This window comes from Perissodus microlepis, chromosome 14, assembly GCF_051167445.1.
Source record: "Perissodus microlepis isolate ML-2025 ecotype Zambia chromosome 14, ASM5116744v1, whole genome shotgun sequence".
NCBI lineage: Eukaryota > Metazoa > Chordata > Actinopteri > Cichliformes > Cichlidae > Perissodus > Perissodus microlepis.
Genome location: NC_140474.1, coordinates 34,421,331 through 34,437,649, shown reverse-complemented (window position 1 = coordinate 34,437,649; position 16,319 = coordinate 34,421,331). Strand labels below are relative to the sequence as shown.

The 16,319-nt window shown below is 38.5% G+C and overlaps 1 protein-coding gene across 4 annotated transcripts in view; it reads right to left on the bottom strand.

The window, feature by feature from the left end:
- Positions 1–16,319, bottom strand: part of nf1a (neurofibromin 1a) — a 125,693-nt gene that overhangs the window by 7,070 nt on the left and 102,304 nt on the right. For all 4 annotated transcript variants that reach the window (XM_084950361.1, XM_084950365.1, XM_084950362.1 and 1 more), the window contains 18 exons: positions 14,179–14,372; positions 13,958–14,098; positions 10,209–10,488; positions 9,814–10,028; positions 9,590–9,651; positions 9,361–9,502; positions 9,001–9,102; positions 8,631–8,771; positions 7,946–8,072; positions 7,472–7,603; positions 7,061–7,196; positions 4,243–4,400; positions 4,002–4,124; positions 3,754–3,872; positions 3,571–3,671; positions 2,768–2,910; positions 2,490–2,536; positions 2–218 (listed from right to left, as the gene is read on the bottom strand). In XM_084950361.1, coding sequence (XP_084806487.1) covers positions 2–218; positions 2,490–2,536; positions 2,768–2,910; positions 3,571–3,671; positions 3,754–3,872; positions 4,002–4,124; positions 4,243–4,400; positions 7,061–7,196; positions 7,472–7,603; positions 7,946–8,072; positions 8,631–8,771; positions 9,001–9,102; positions 9,361–9,502; positions 9,590–9,651; positions 9,814–10,028; positions 10,209–10,488; positions 13,958–14,098; positions 14,179–14,372 — 2,580 coding nt within the window. The remainder of the gene's footprint in view (position 1; positions 219–2,489; positions 2,537–2,767; positions 2,911–3,570; positions 3,672–3,753; positions 3,873–4,001; positions 4,125–4,242; positions 4,401–7,060; positions 7,197–7,471; positions 7,604–7,945; positions 8,073–8,630; positions 8,772–9,000; positions 9,103–9,360; positions 9,503–9,589; positions 9,652–9,813; positions 10,029–10,208; positions 10,489–13,957; positions 14,099–14,178; positions 14,373–16,319) is intronic.

The window sequence follows — 16,319 nt, the reverse complement described above, 5'->3', positions numbered from 1 at the left end:
CCTGGTGAGTGCTGTGAAGTGGCCAGTGAGGTCATCGAGTTTGACAGGTTGAGGTTGGCAGTGATGCTAAGCTGGCTCTGGCTGGTAGGAGGGTAGGGGGAAGTAGGTGTCCTCAGTTGCTCCTCCCCTCGTTCCTCGTCAGCTGCTGGCAGGTAGCTGTCAATCAATGCCTCCAAGAACTTGACAATCAGCTCAGCGTAGTCTGGAATCTGGGTTTGCTGCACAAACAACAAACACAATGAGCAATGTCAGAGTCAGGTAATAAGGTCTAACAGCAGCACAGACGAGGTTCATCTTCAGTCAGTGAAACCCAATGTCGTCTGCATAACAACTGCAACCAAATGCCGAAATAGCATAAAAATCTGGCCCGTGTCAACACTTTATCGGGTGGATTTTTCAGATGGGATGGTAACATACTCTGTTTCACTGGTTATAATTAAAATTATTTAACATTACTTTACTAATTGCTTCATGAAAACGAACTGTTTTCTTGAGGTTTTCCTAATTTAGACATTTGATTACCTCCCATAGACACTTTTTATTTTGAATACTTGCTGGACTCTGGGCTTTCAACAACAACTAATTCTCTTTCTTCAACCTTTCTGTTGCAGATTTCCTGGTGTGCTGAAGAATATTTTTGTGACATGACCCAGTTTTTATCAAGTTTTAACTGTCAGATAGTTGGCCCCTTGACTCTAGAATACTTTGATATACAGAGGAGTTGATGGTCAACAAGGTGGCCAGATGCTGTAATTAATGACAAACATCTTCAATTTGTTCTTGTTCAAAGAAAATGGTTCCAGAAGTCTTGTGGTTTGCTCTGATGTATCTTTACAAACCTAATCTGTGCTGCAGTGTTTATTTTAGAGACAAACGGCTTTCTTCTGGAAATCCCTCCAAACCAAGCCACACTGGAGTCTTTCTTTACTTGTACTGTCATAAACATTTAACATGCTACCTGAGGCCTCTATAGCCTGCCTTTATGTATTTTGCAGTTTCACTAAGTTTATCAAGTGCATTTTATTAGCAGCACCTGGCTGCTACTCACACTCTGAATTCCTTTGGAAGGAGTAACAGTACACGTATACAGGACTGCATAGAGTTCTTTAAACTTAAGTGCTGTATTAAAAGAAGAATGGGGAAAAAACAAGAGAACACAGAAATAAATAAGAAACTAATGATATTTGGGGGTGCAAAACATACACAGTCATGCCCCAAAAAAGGCACAGGAGATGCGATGAGCAGAAAGACTCGGATAAACTCAAATACCGATGACTAAAAATAAGTTTTAAGTCTAGTTTTAAAAGACTTAATTGAGAGAGCAGATTTGACCAACCACAGCAAACGTCCGGTCCCCTCTGAGTTTAAAGGTGCTTTCACACCTGATGTGTTTAGTTCATTTAAATTGAACTCTGGTTTGTTTGTAAGTGGTAAATGGACTGGTTCTTATATATCGCTTTAAACAACTCATTTACACCCATTTGCACAAGCACTTTTTTCTATGCTCTTTCTACACAAGTGATAAGATGGAACCTGAGGTACACAGCAAAGTGTTGCTGTTGAAGAATAATTTCCAATGATGACAGAGAAAGTTTTATTTTTCAGGTATGAGGTAAAGCGCCCTGAGGCAACTGTTGTTGTGATTGGTCCTGTATAGCAAAATAAAACTGAACTGAACCAGTGTAGTTCTCTGCAGCTGATACCAGCACTAAAGTGCAGGTTGAGGAGGAGGATCTCCAGAGTAAACTGACAGGAGCACATCATTGTATACTTTTAGCAGGGCAGATTCTGTTGTGGGCCCTGAAACCCGACTGAAACATTTCAAAAATGTTATGCAGTAAATATGGAAGAAATTGATGGAGAAGGACAATAAAACACTTTCTGTGTGTGTTTTTGAGTGATAGAGTGCGTGTCTGTTAGATAGAGGTAGAACATTCATACGGCCCCTGAACATCTTTCTGTATAAACTTAAGTTTTGTAAGGATATGTTCTCCCAGGATCTTAAACTGGTATGTCAAAACTTAAAAAAACATTCCAGTCACCCTCAGAAAAAAGTAGAAGTGTAAACATTAGGATTCCATGCTGAACCATTCAATATCAATATATCAAAATGGGCAACATTGTTTAAAAATAAAATTAAAAAACATAAGAAAATAAATAAATATTCAGTCAATTAGTCATTTAGTCAACATTGTCAATGCAACTCAGGAGTCTGTATTATTGAGTTTTGGGTTTTGCTAGTTTTCCGAAGCGGCATAATCCAATATCAACTTGAAAGCAGACCACAGATAATTTTCAGCCTCTCTGCTACTTTTTGGTATTTATGTATGTGCTTCCAAGAGTTGATGCTTCATATTTCAACACACCAATTGACAACCTGGTTGTAGATCTGCTGTGTACTTCCTTAGTAAGCTGAAATTCTACTGCAAGGCAGCTGAAGCTGCCCAAGTGAAAATAACTAATTGACAAGAGGAAAATGTTATTTGTACCTTAGAGAAGGGTCCAGCAAACCTCCAAAGTCCATTAAAGCCAAAGCCTGTGAATTGAGAGAAAGGAAGAGAAGGGAATGAAAGTAGTGAAACATCTTCATAAAGTTAAAGAAGTCCAATTGTCTTCTTTTTTCTTAAGCTTCTAAGAACAGGGGAAGACAACTCAGTGAATAAATATCTACAAGCTTCTATCCATTTTCAGTACCTGTCAGCATCAGGTGACATAACTAAGAGCAAAACTAGGAAGGCTGGCATGTAGAGCTTGTAAATCAATTTACTTTGTAAATAGGAAGGTTGGTACTGGGGGGGTGACTCCTCATGGTACACCACACTCTGGACAATGCCGTGGACAGGGTTCAGGAGATTGATATCTTGGCACATGGATAGCACAGTGTTGATCTTGGAGTCCAGTAGATTGTGGCTGAGAGGGTGAACAGAGAAAACAATATTGGGGCACATGGTTATGTGGTTATACAAGTCAGCCTTTTAAAAAGCTCAAGGGTTTTACTGGTAATTGAAAGTATCGAGGTACATTTTCACTGACAATTACCACAAAGAGTGTAAAAATGAGAAAAAAACTTCCAGTATTATAAAATCTTAGTGAAGCGAACACCTATAGCAGAGTTAGTCTGTTCTGATGTAGGATATATTTGTTAAAACTAACATTTTAACTGAGAATATTGGTTAGAAGGCGCTGATAACCATTCAGATAAAAGACTGAGCAAGCTGCCTCCTATATGGAACAATGGCTCTTTAATGAGTCTGGGGGTGGATTGGCAAAGTATTGGATTGGAAAGCTTCCCTATCTAAGAGCAAAATGAAGCCTGGCCTACCACTACAGAAAATCAACCATTGTCCAAAAAGATCCCAGGATAATTTCACCTAATCTGAACAAGAACAGAAGACTGGCAGCAGCCATTTGATCCTGTCTGCTTATATTGGGTCCCAGTTATAACCATGAAGACTTTACCTTTATACTCAAAAAATATCTGAAAAATTCAAAGGTCAAATTTTTCAGGTCAAACAAACAAACAAAAAGTAAACCTCAAGACAACCAGGACTAGACATGTTCATTACTTACACAACTGGAAAAACCTTTGGGAAGACAACACTAGCTTCAGCTAAATACTCATACAGAATCCGCTGGTCAAAGTCATCAGTGGTGTATTTGACCTGGGTGGCCTGAAAAACAACAAGAGTGAAAAGTGAACATGAGCTGAAAAGTAACAGTATATAAAGTAAGCTGTATGGTGTGTTTCCTCACCAGCACAGTGAGCAGCAGAGCCTGGATCTTTGGGTCGGTAAGCACCTCCTCGTCCAGCAGAACATTGGACTCTGATACAGACACCTTGCGAAGGTGAGAGTTTCCAATTCTCTGTGTCTCTGTAATTACAACAATCAGGTATCACATAGAATATGTCCTTGAACAAACTTCAGAATCATATCAAACATAGAAGGATGTGCTAGGATCAATACCTTGTGCTATACCTATACCTTGTGCTATACTCTCACCTATCTCATAGTCGTTCTCTGCTACACGCCTCATCTTTGGAGGGGTAGTCATGCCTGACTCCATTTCTGGTCTCTTTGGTGCTTTGGAGTCTGATATGAGATGATCAAAGCTCTTCCGGGTGCCTAGCCAACACACACACACACAGAAGACTTGAAATCTGGAGATTTAACACAGATATTCGGGGGGTCCTTCTAAGGAAAGACTGACAGATGTAACAAAAAACTGAGGGATTGGACATACCCAAGAGCTTCTTGGTGTTGGCCTGTGAAGGCTGACCCATGTCGAGGCTCATCGACTTGCGTGTTCGAGGGCTAATCTGGCCCATTGTTGGATAATGAGCTGAAAGGTAGCGCTCTGAAACCTGAGGTGATGTCCACGGCTGAGTCTCATTCAAAGTTCTGAGAGGACAGTAACAGAACAATTGTTAGCAAGTAGGTTACAAACTCATTTTTAACCTAGAAATTCCACAATGGAGGAAGGTTGACGACTGTCCCTAATGACAGATAACTAACCAAACAGAATTGTGGTTCTATCTTTGGTCATGAAACTAAACATTGGACTACTAACTAATACTTACAGGAATAGAGCATGAAATGATGCCGCAATCAAAAAACATATCCGTGCCATGATGGGAGAAAAGAACCCCAAACAACACCGACCACACACACACACACACACACACACACACACACACACACACACACACACACACACACACACACACACACACACACAAAAGAAAAGTAGATGGATAAAATGGAGAACAAAATCCAATCGAGTGTCAATAAGCTGTTAAACCTACTGTCATAACTCAGTTTCTCAGATTTAGTGTACCCTGCAATATGACCTGTCCTGAAATCTCTAACATTGTGTTTAACTGACATTAACAAATCAGTTACTGCAAACCTTTTAAGCCTTAATTAAAAAAATTTAAATAATTTTAACTGGCCCTAAACTGAAATGTGTGTTAGGGACACTGGCTGAAAGGGGTATAACCACCAGTTAAAAGTTTTGTAGTCATTTTAGATTCTGGATTGCACTTTAAAACCCACATTGACATCAAATTGACACTGCCTGTATAATGCATGTATAATGTAAACATAATTGGTCCTAGCACTGAACCCTGTGGAACTCCATAGTTAACCTTAGTGTGTGAAGAGGACTCTCCATTTACAACAAACTGGAGTCTATTAGATAGACATGATACAAACCACTGCAGCGCAGTACCTGTAATACCTACAGCTTACTCTAATTGTTCTAATAGAATATTATGGTCAACATTGAACGCCGAACGGAGGTCTAGCAAGACAAGCACAGAGATAATGTTACATCTGTGAGATGATTATGGGTCATTTCTTCTCTAATGGTTAAAATTTTATTTGTGAAATCATGAAGTCATTGCTAGTTAATGTTAAAGGGATGGTTGGCTCAACAGAACTCTGACTTTTTGTCAGCCTGGCTACAGTGCTGAAGAGAAACCTGGGGTTGTTCTTATTTTCTTCAATCTGTGATGAATAGTAAGATGTTCGAGGTTTGCGGAGGGCTTTCTTATAAAGCAACAAACTATTTCTCCAGGCTAAATGATGATCTTCTAAATTTGTGATACACCATTTCCTCTCCAGCTTACGAATTATCTGCTTTAGGCTACGTGTTTGAGAATTATACCAGGGAGTCAGGTACTTCTGGTTTGAGATACTATTTTTCACAGGAGCTACAGTATCCAGTGTCATACATAGTATCTATTGTTCAGCACTTTGGTCAGCCTTGTGTGTTTTTAAAGTGCTATATAAATAAACAATGATGATGATGATGATGATGATGATGATGATAGTAAGGAGGTAAAATTATTAACAAGATAATCGACCTCTGTTGGAGTAGCGTTCAGGTAGCTGCTCTGCTCTGTGTTGGTACAGGGCATTGAAGATGATAACAGTGGGTGGATTATATTCTTAAACTTAGTAAAAACTTTTTTTTGAAAGACATCTACTGTGAAGAAACCTACTCCCCACTGCTGTGTAACCAACTATTGTAAATTTAAATCAGGAAATGATCAGACAAAAGAGGGTTTTCAGGAAACACTGTTAAATGTTCAGGGTTTTTTTTTTTGCCATATGTTAAAACAAGATCTAGAGTGTGAGTAAAGTGATGGGTGGGTTCTTTTACAATATTAATATAACTAATATAAATGTAATTTTTTTTTCTGCTCAAAATTCTGATTTTGTTGAAACAAATTGTTGGTTTTAGTTGAAACCGACAATTGTGATTTTCTGATGTCGGAGTTTCCATGAAGGCATCTATTCACTGAAAACTGTTTTCTTTGTATGAGCAGACCTAAAAAAACCCCCCCGAAACAAATGACTTCTGCATATTTCACAGACAGACAAAGTTTGCTACTTGTTTGAAGAAGGAAGGCTCTTATTTCCTCATTAAGAGGTGACGATAGTTTTAATGTAATACAAATGAAGTGCAGCAGCTGAACAACAAGCACTAAAATATGAAAAGCAAGAATCCCTCATTTTAACATTGCATGTTCCCCAACTCGATGGCAAAGAAGATCATTGTCTTTACACAGTGTTCAAAAATACTTTCTGCCAATGATTCCTCCACAGAGAACTGTGCATGTGTGTTAAAATTATAGCCAGCCATAGCAAGTGATATTTGGGACAGAATTTAGAAGTCACTGGCCTTCTCGGGCTTACCTGTCTGTAAAAGTTTATTTTTGGCTTTAAAATTACTGTAGTGATTTGACAGAGATGTGCAGAGCACAGAAGAAAAGTTTAAAAAATAAATTAACAAAAATACAGGTGGTTCGCAGCGGGCAATTTACAGCATTTTATAATAATCTATACATTATTAGTAAAACTATTGTTTCAAATTGTCTTATTAAAGTATTTATTTATTTATTCATCATCAGTTTTAAGGAGGCCAAGCATCTCTACACACATTTGGTGTAGCACAAGTAGAATACTATTGAAAACAGAAGCATCAGTGAGCAGACTTAACTAACTTCCACCGTAGTTTGTTGTCCTTAGTTTTTATTGTCTTTTAATGAGCTCACCTGCACGTAGGATCAGTCATATGACTTGAGAAGGTGTCCATAGGAACTGGGTCCATGGAGAGGTCAGAAATTAATAGTGACTTCCTGTGTTTGAGGCTGCAGCGACTTCGGACCTCCTCAGATACAGTGAGTAGTGCTACACAAAACAATAAAATGTTAGTTACAATATCATAGCTGTTAGAAGGGCACATCCAAACCACTTCAACTAAGCAGGGTTAACAGCTCAGACATTGGTTCAATATTAATGCTAAGATCCTCTGATATCTGAGTTAGCAAACACTACCCAAGTTCCTCAACTTCCTCAACCACCTCAAATATCCAGCAGATGAAAGGTATTTCAAATGTGTGAAAGTGCTGAAAATTTCTAGAAGAAATAGTATACAGTAAAACGACACTGAACATCTTATGTACCAGCCAGATAGGCCACACTCTGGGTGTTGACCTCAAACTTGTCACATTTCAGATGCTTGCTGATGAGAGCCAACAGTGTGTGAAGGATTCTCACTGTCCTTGCGACTGTGGTGGCTGATGGGTGCCTGTAGCCTGAAAGACATGTATAAAACATGCTGAGAAACAGAAAGACAGACGACAATGGAAATGTCATTGTGCACAAAAACAATCAAACAAAATATAGTGCTGAGGGGGGACAAACCCACACACATAATAAAACGCGTTGCTTTTCACAGTCACGCTGTGTGACTTCCTTTCTTAGATACTGTAGTTAAATGCAGACAGCCATTTTTAGACATAGCACTTCCTATGTACATATTCTGAAGCTTCATTTCTAAAATCACACTGACAGCAGATTTGTGTGTCTGTTGAACTGTGTTTTTGCAGACTAAATATCTATAAACAAGTGTTTAGAATCATGACACACCAGTTTACCTTTGAGTAGGTGGCCCACCAGAGCAAAGTTAAAGTTGGCGCTAAAGTTGAGGCCGACAAAGTGATCCATCTGCTTACAGTGCCATTCTAAAGGACGCCTGATCTCCATGAATACTTCTTCTGGACTCTGGAGGACAAATTATATGTTAAAAAAAGACTCCTTATCAATGGTCGATGTATGGCCACAATACATTTCCTGCACACAGATGTTACTTTTGGCTACATGATGGAAGTCTAGTGCTAAATACTGAATCAAATATCTCTTTATTAGATTCTTGAAGACATTTAACATACAAAAAAGACCAATCAGTTTTTTAGCTCCTGTCAGAGAAGTTCTACATAAAAGTCATGGGTGATGTGCAGTGTCAGACAATATTCTGACTGTCTTATAAATGAGTGTGTTTACGTTCGCTTCAATAACCTGATCACAGAGGGAAACCTGAGAAACACTGCAGTCATCTGGTTACTTACCATCACCACTACCCACTTTTCTAAAGTGAAAGCGTGCCTACAGTGGATGAGCTGAAGTTATTAGCCATATTCACATAAACAATGTTCCTGGGCATTGTTATAAACTAAATTATATATATACAAAGTAAAAAGTAGATTGTCACCCGATGGATGGTCTTTAATTCAAACAATATACAACTGCAGGAATGAAAAAGCAGTAAATAATGGTTTTTACCTTATCATTGAAAACACGCATTGTGTCCAGAGTGTGGAGGTTCTGCTCCAGCAGGGCCGTTCCAGCTGAGTAAAGGTTGACTTCATCCAGCTGCAGCACAGCTATTGCCACCCAGAACAGAGCTTTGTGCATGGGAGATTCCTGGGAGATTAAACAAATAAAGACAAATTTAATTAATATTACAAAGGGGATAGTGATAAACAAAGAGCCAATAAAGTTTTACTTTATAACAATATGATGTACAGAGTTACCAAGTTGAAAAGAAAGGAAAAGATCAAACAGTTTGAAACAATTTGATTTTGAACAGAATTGTGAATTTCTGAAAGGTTTCCCAACTGTGACAAAAAGTAGATCTATACTAGTTGAATACCTTGCTGAGTAGAGGTTGTAGCTTAGTCAGAGCAATGACTGTGGCCTCTATTAATACTTGGCTGTTGTAATTGTCTGGCCCCTTCAGACAGCTCTCTAGACCCTGAAATGAAAAGAAGAGTGAGTGAAATAAAAAGGAGCAAGAAGGAAGAAGAACAAAATGTTAAACATAATTTTTCAGTTAAACGTTTACACCGTACACAATGCACGGAATAAAGAAGTCAAAGAGACAGAGAAGTAAAATTCACAGGTGTACGTGAAGCAGCTTTACTCTACAAACGTCTATGTAGACACGTAAAGGACTGAAACACACGTTCTGTTCACGGATCAGACTGCATTGTAAATGACTCAAGGCCCTCACCCGGTCTATGCTGAGCAGAGGGCTAGCCTTGCTTAGGATTCGAATGATCTGCTTGATCTGGCCATGGCTCACTCTTTTACTGATGCAGCCAAACACCACCAGTGCTCTGGGCTGAAGAGATGGGTTGTATTGGAATGCAAACCTGGAATCCAAAGACAAATAAATACCTGTTCCACACTGAAAATCTATGCAACTGAATGAAATGCAATAGAACACAAGAAGATCATACTTTTGTGCAAGTTCTGTCCACTGGTCTAACCACTTGCAGCTTGGTATGTCCCTCATACAAGCCTGGACCAAAAACACATAACTCAATCAGTATTTAATAAACTAAATACACTAATTAGACAAACAGTCAATTTTATAATAATAACTTTTTATTAAACGAAAAAGGGTAGTAGGAAGGCAGAGAAAAAGCAAAAACATGTGAAAATCCTGATTTTCTCAGCTGACCTCCATGATTTCCAGTAAGGCCTCAGTGACGGTTTCGAGGGAGGACAGTGCAAAGGTCTCCCTCTCATAAGAGCCTGGTGAGAATGAGCGGTCTCTGTAGCTGGAGCGGAAGGCAATCACAGCGGCTGATTTGACTTTGCTGATGCCAAACAGCAGGTAGAACTTGGGCAGGGAGAACTCAGTCAGACTCAGCCTCAGAACCTGCTTTGTTTCCTCTGTATTCAACACAAAAACATGGTTCTTTTTTCAGGTCACAGTAGCTTACTCGCTTTTTGTTTTGTGTGTCCATTGTGTGCCTGCACGCCATGCAAACTCATGCATCTAGCTTTATGAAGATACCTCCCATTATTCACTGACCAATAAAGAAGAAAACAAATGAACAAACATTTCCTCACCACTGAAGTTGAGCTGAGAGCAGGTGCAGAGGGAGTGGATAATGTTGATGACCAAACCGTGAGTGGAGGCCCTGAGGGACAGAGGCCCAGTGGCTACTAGCAGGGTTACCACATGGAACAGATAAGGCAAGTGGGCTGCCACATCTAGAGAGTTGTTGAAGGACAACATGAGCATGTAGCGAGCCAAGATGGCAATGTCATCCCACATCAGGTGCTGCTCCAGTGTTGGCGTTGGGGACAGACACGTCTTGTCGATGATCTTACACATCCGCCCAATGACCTACCACAAAGAATAGGTGTAGAATCATTATGTCTAGCATGTCTTGAACTGCCCAATTTAGGTTATGTCTTAGCATCTCATTTGGGTTAAAGGTCAGGATCAAGTCCTTATTCTCTCCAAAGCTTCGGCTCATTGTTTGCTGCATCTGCTTCTAAGCATTATGTCACCGAGTTCAAGGTGTCACTTATGCTATTATCTGAATGTTGCCTCAGTTGCGTCCTTCAATTAACACCATTATTATTCATTGTTTTTTCTACAGTGGACACATGAATACAGATGTTAGCTAGCCACATAACCTTTTGCAGTTTTTTGTTGCTTATTTTCACCCATTTTTCAGAACTGAAAGTTGAAAAAACAAATAAATAAAGCTTGGTCTGTTGGTACAGGGTTATTGATGCAGGTATCAGAATTTGTTATAGAATAAAATAATAACTCAGAGGAGCAGAACAGTTACGATAAGAATGAGTGGAAATCTAGTCCCCAATAGTAAAATGTACTGTATTGCATATGAGATCTGATTTATGACATGAAAAACTATCCAATGTTTGCTCAGAGGAAGTCCCATGGGCTCTCCCCTGCAGTCCTTGAGTCTGTGCAACATAGATTCATAAGATGGAATCTCCACGTGAGAAACCGTTTTTAGAAATGTGTTGCCTTTTCCAGCTTAATGCATCTGTACAATAGTACAGTTACTAAGTGCCTGTGAAAGTTGTTGGATGTAATGCATGCCTTACATCAAACACTTTATTTTCTTCTATTTTTCTATAGATTGGATACCTATGTTTTTAGAAGGGCAGTTTCTGTCATTATCAAGACTTTATGAGCATAAAGAAAAAAGAAAAAACAAAACAGAGACGAGCACATCCACACACCACACCCGATCTCTAAGAAGCTACGGTATTAAAGACGACTTCCACAGGGGTTAACTGGAAAAAGTTTACTGGGGACATTACTCATGATATTCAATCAGATTGTGAATGTCTGTGAATGTCTATGTTCTCCGTAGAAGCCTGTGGAATTGTCATTGAAAGCCACTTCCTCTTGCTGCTTTTTAAAATTTCAAGCGATCAAACGATTATTTAAAGAAAATGGTAGAAAAGCTTTATCCTTACACAACCACAACTGTACATTAAGGCCTTATAAGATGTATCTCCTTGCGTAAGCTAATAATAACTTCTCAAAAATTTTGAACTCTGTACAAGTAAAATTATGGTTTTATAGGAGTGCTTAACCAGAGCCAATAAAGGCAACAATAAAGAGGAAATGCAAACTTAATAATAAATGTATCACTAGTAAACTAATAATACTAATCATGACCCTTAATAATCATTTTGGCTATGAAGCTGACATACTGGACTATACAGCTATTCTAACCAGTTAGAAAATGGCATTTATTCAAGTTTTGGGAGACAAAGAGTTCAAGAACAGCAAACAAGAAGCCATTGTGTCCAGTAGGCTGTACTGCCATGACATCATGCTGTAACTCTACAGATAACACCAGGATAAAGACTCAAGTAAAAAGTCTAATAGCTATGTACAATGCTCAATTTTATATATCGTTTTTCAAATTCAGTACAATACTTTAGTAAGACCAAACTAACCTGCAGAGAAAAACAATACTACAACTTCAAGATCAATTTTTTCTTAGTCAACAGTCTTCACAATGGCCACTATTGAGTGCAGTGATGGTGTCTGCTATAATCGGAGCCAGGGCCTTGGGTTTTCTTTTGTGTCTGCCTGTGTATATTGTGTTTGTTTATCCAAACAGCAGCTTGGATTTGGAACAACAGCACACAGATAATGGATAGTGATTAGATGAGTTTGTCTCTTTAGCTTCTACAAATCAAGAGTGAATCCCAGCTGGATTTATTTCTTCCATCAGTATGTAAGTAATTATTAACTGACTTTAACATTTAAATATATTTTATATTTTAGGTTTCTGTGTAGGAGTAGGAGTATGCCCTTGACCACCAAAATCTAATGATTTTTTCCTGAAGTCTAAAGACTTTGGCCAAATTTGTAGAGATTTCTTTGAGATGTAAAGAGAAAAAAATTAAGAATTTAAGGGACACCGTCACTGTAACCTTTGACCACCAAAGATTTGATGTTAAAAACTGTGGGACAATTATTGTAGGGTCTTTACAATATAACGCACCATGAGGCAACTGTTGTTGTGATTTGATTATATAAATAAACTTGAATTGAACTGAATTGGGACTTGATAGACAACCCAAAGATGCAAATCATGTGGCCACTGTGGTTGTCAGTGTGGAAACATAACAAAGGAAAAAAATTGTCAGCTGCCTTGGCTCATGTCCATGTGCATTTCTGCTTTTAGGCCACATGATGTGGTGGCTTTTGTTGATTTGTTTTTCTGTCCTGAACTACAGGCTCTCTGTTTCAACTGACCAGTAGCTGGCAGAGAAATTTTGCTCTTTACGCACAGTTGTTCTTCTAAATGAAAACTGTAGCACACATAGCTAAAATGTAGAGTATGAGATCCAGTTGCAGCACAGAAGCACGTTTTAAACTTGCAGCCTGAAAGCATTAATCATTAATCCATAATTTAAACATAGTATATCCTTAATTAACCATAACCAAATGAGCTGACCTGGACCAAGTAGAAGTGAGTCTATTAAGAAGTGTTAACACCAGGTCAGGGTTTGTGTGTGTCGGTCTATGTGTAAATATCTATATCTAGAAGGTTTGATGTTAAATTTGTGGGCCAGTACATGATAGGGTACTGCTATCATGCCCTGGCGCCGTTGTGCCATATCTACTGTCTGTAGTTTCAAGACAGTGGGTAGCTGGCTCAGTTTATGTGCATAAGGCTAATAATGCTATATATTGATATATATCTGCCACACATTGTGATATATTGCATAACACAATGCAGCATACAGAGGTAATAAAAGCACAGTGCTCAGAAAGAGAAGAGTTTGACAAATGGCAGGAAAGTGCATTGCAGTTCCCCAAGTGGAAGAATATATAAGCTCTCTTTCTGATGGACGTTTATTCTTTGATATTTTTCCAGAACTCTTTCAATATTCTTTGTAATAGATGTGAATCAGCACAGAAATGGCCCCTAGTGGGAACAGTATGTAATTACTGAATTTCTCCTTTTCACCTGATTTTGATATTTGGCAATGAAGGAAAGTTCTGTAAAGAAAAGTAGTTACTTTATTAAAATAAAGTATTTCGTCCACTTCTTATGTATATTAAACTGTATAGGATAATGAGCATATGTGTTTGTATGAAATACGATGTAGGATTTGTCCTGTTTAACACAATGCAATAGTTTTTACAACCGCTTTAATTGATCAGTTGTTTACTCAAACACACTGCTCTGCTCATTTAACAGAACCCCAAGTCACTTTCTATCATCAATACCATTAAATCCTCTCCACGAGTTGCAACATGATTCAACATGATTATTTTCTGTGTGTATTAGTTGCCAATGTGCTCTCACCTTGTTGGAGACCAATTTGACATTTCCTGAGGCTAGAGCCACTGCAGTATCAGCCATAACCTCTGCTTTGATGGAACCCAGGCCTCCTGTGGCACTGGTCTTAATAAAGCTGTCTAAGACCACATCCAGCAGGTCTGTTATCTGAAGATGAGATGGTTAAAAGGCCAGAATCCAAGAGACACATGTACTTAATTAGCTGCTGAGGGGCTGGGTAAACTTACCTGGCCAAGGCTGCCCCAGATCTTAGCCTGGATAGAGGGATACATTTGTTTTTCATTTATTGTCATGGTGATGAGTTTGTCCAAAATGGCAGTGACCCGCTGGCGCTTGGCATCGTCATTGTGCTTACAGAAGCGGACCAGGTTGAGCAGCCAGGGTGTCATGTACTCCAAGCAGAGATGCTTCAGCTCGATGCCTGCAAGAGAACAGCAGCACTTAGAGCTTACGGTTTATTTTAATGTTAATAATATATCACTATATTGCCAAAAATATTCGATGGTCCTGTCTTCAAACACTTATGAACTTAAGTTTATTTATTAAGCACTTTTCACAGACAGCAGGTAACAACAGGCTAAATAAACAAGAATATTAGGTGCCAAAATAGACAATACAAAATATTTAATAAAATACAGCAAAGTTAACAGGTGGTTTTAAAATAAATTAATCAATTAAAATAAGTAAATAAATAAATACATTTCTGAACAGAAAGCCGGATTAAACAGAAATGTTTTTTTTTTTTAAAGAATCAGCAGAGTCAACCAAACACAGTTGTGGTGGTACACTGATCCATAGCCTTGGTGCCGCAGGCTGAAAGGCTCTGTATGGGGAACAACCAACCGACTCGGAGTCTGTGAACGTGGACAACGAGCAGCAGTGTATTTTGTAAGAAGCTGCGATAAATAATCTGGGGCCTGGCCATTTGGTGCTCTGTATGCTAAAACAAGAATTTTAAAATTAATTCTAAAATCTATTTGCGAGCCAATGTAGAGAACATAAAACAGGAGTAATGTGAGCATGCTTGCTAGAATGTGTTAGCACTTTGTATAGCTTGGAGGTGAAAAAGGGATGATTTGTCCAAGCTGGTAAACAGAGCATTACACTAAACTAACGCGATGACACAAATGCAGGAAAAAAAAATTTCCAGTTTAGCTGAGGAGACCATATGTTGCAATTTAGAAATGTACCTTAAATGAAAGAAACAGGAACCAGACAAAGGTTTTACATGCAACTCAAATATTACTCCAAGGACAGAAAGAAGCAAGAACCTGACTGACTTTAGAATGTAGCTCAAGAGGAGCTGCAATCACGGTCTCAGTCTTGTTGGTAATAGATAGAGAGCCAATCTGAGTTAAGTAGTGGATTAGGGTGGACAACCTATCCAGTAGATGAGTCTTAAAAGACATGACAGCTTATCCATTGTATGCTAATGACAGCTGAATGTCATTGGCATACAATGGATAAGAAATGTCACAAAAAGACTAAATAAGCTAAAGAAAGCATGTAGAAAGAAAATAATAATGGACTCAAAACTGAACCCTGTGGAACCCCGCAGGTTAGGAAGGAAATGTTAGAGGAGAACTTGTCTGTTCTAACAAAGAAGGTCCTATCAGATAAGTATGAAGAAAACCATTCTGGCTTTCTTTCTCTGGCAGAGCCATATACACCAGCTAAAGCTTTAAGCCTATTAAGTAGGAATTTGTTTCCAATGGTAACGAATTTGTTTCCAATGGTATCAAACTATGACCAAACAAAATGATCACAGAACAATTCCCTGCATCAGAAGCCATTAGAAGATCATTACAGACCTTCAAAGGAGCGGTCTCAGTGGAACGCTGCCTCTGAAAGCCTGACTGAAAAGGGTAAAAGTATGTCATCTGCATAGTAAAAATCAGAACTGATTTTCTACTATTTTTTCTAGTAATTTGCTTATAAATGGCCTATTGAAATAGGCTTAAAATAATTACTAGTAGAGCTGGATTCAAGATTTTGTTTCTTCAATGGAGGAGTGACCTCTGCATGTTTAAAATAGGATAGAACATGACCATGTGTCACTGAACTGTTGATGACAGATAGCAATGTGGGACCAATGCTGGAGAGAGTCCCAGACAGGACAGAGGGAGGTAATATATATAATATTAAAAGCATGATGAGGACTTCACTTTACTTTAGTAGTGATATCTTGTTCTTAATCCATAGGGTTTAATATGATGTCAATCCACTTTTTGCATCTATAACAACTTGAAATCTTCTTGGAAGTATTTCCACAAAGTTTAGGAGTGTGTTTATGGACATTTTTTTAATCATTCTGTCTGGGTCACAGTCTCTGCTCCATTTCATTGTAAAGGTGTTCTATAGTTTTGAG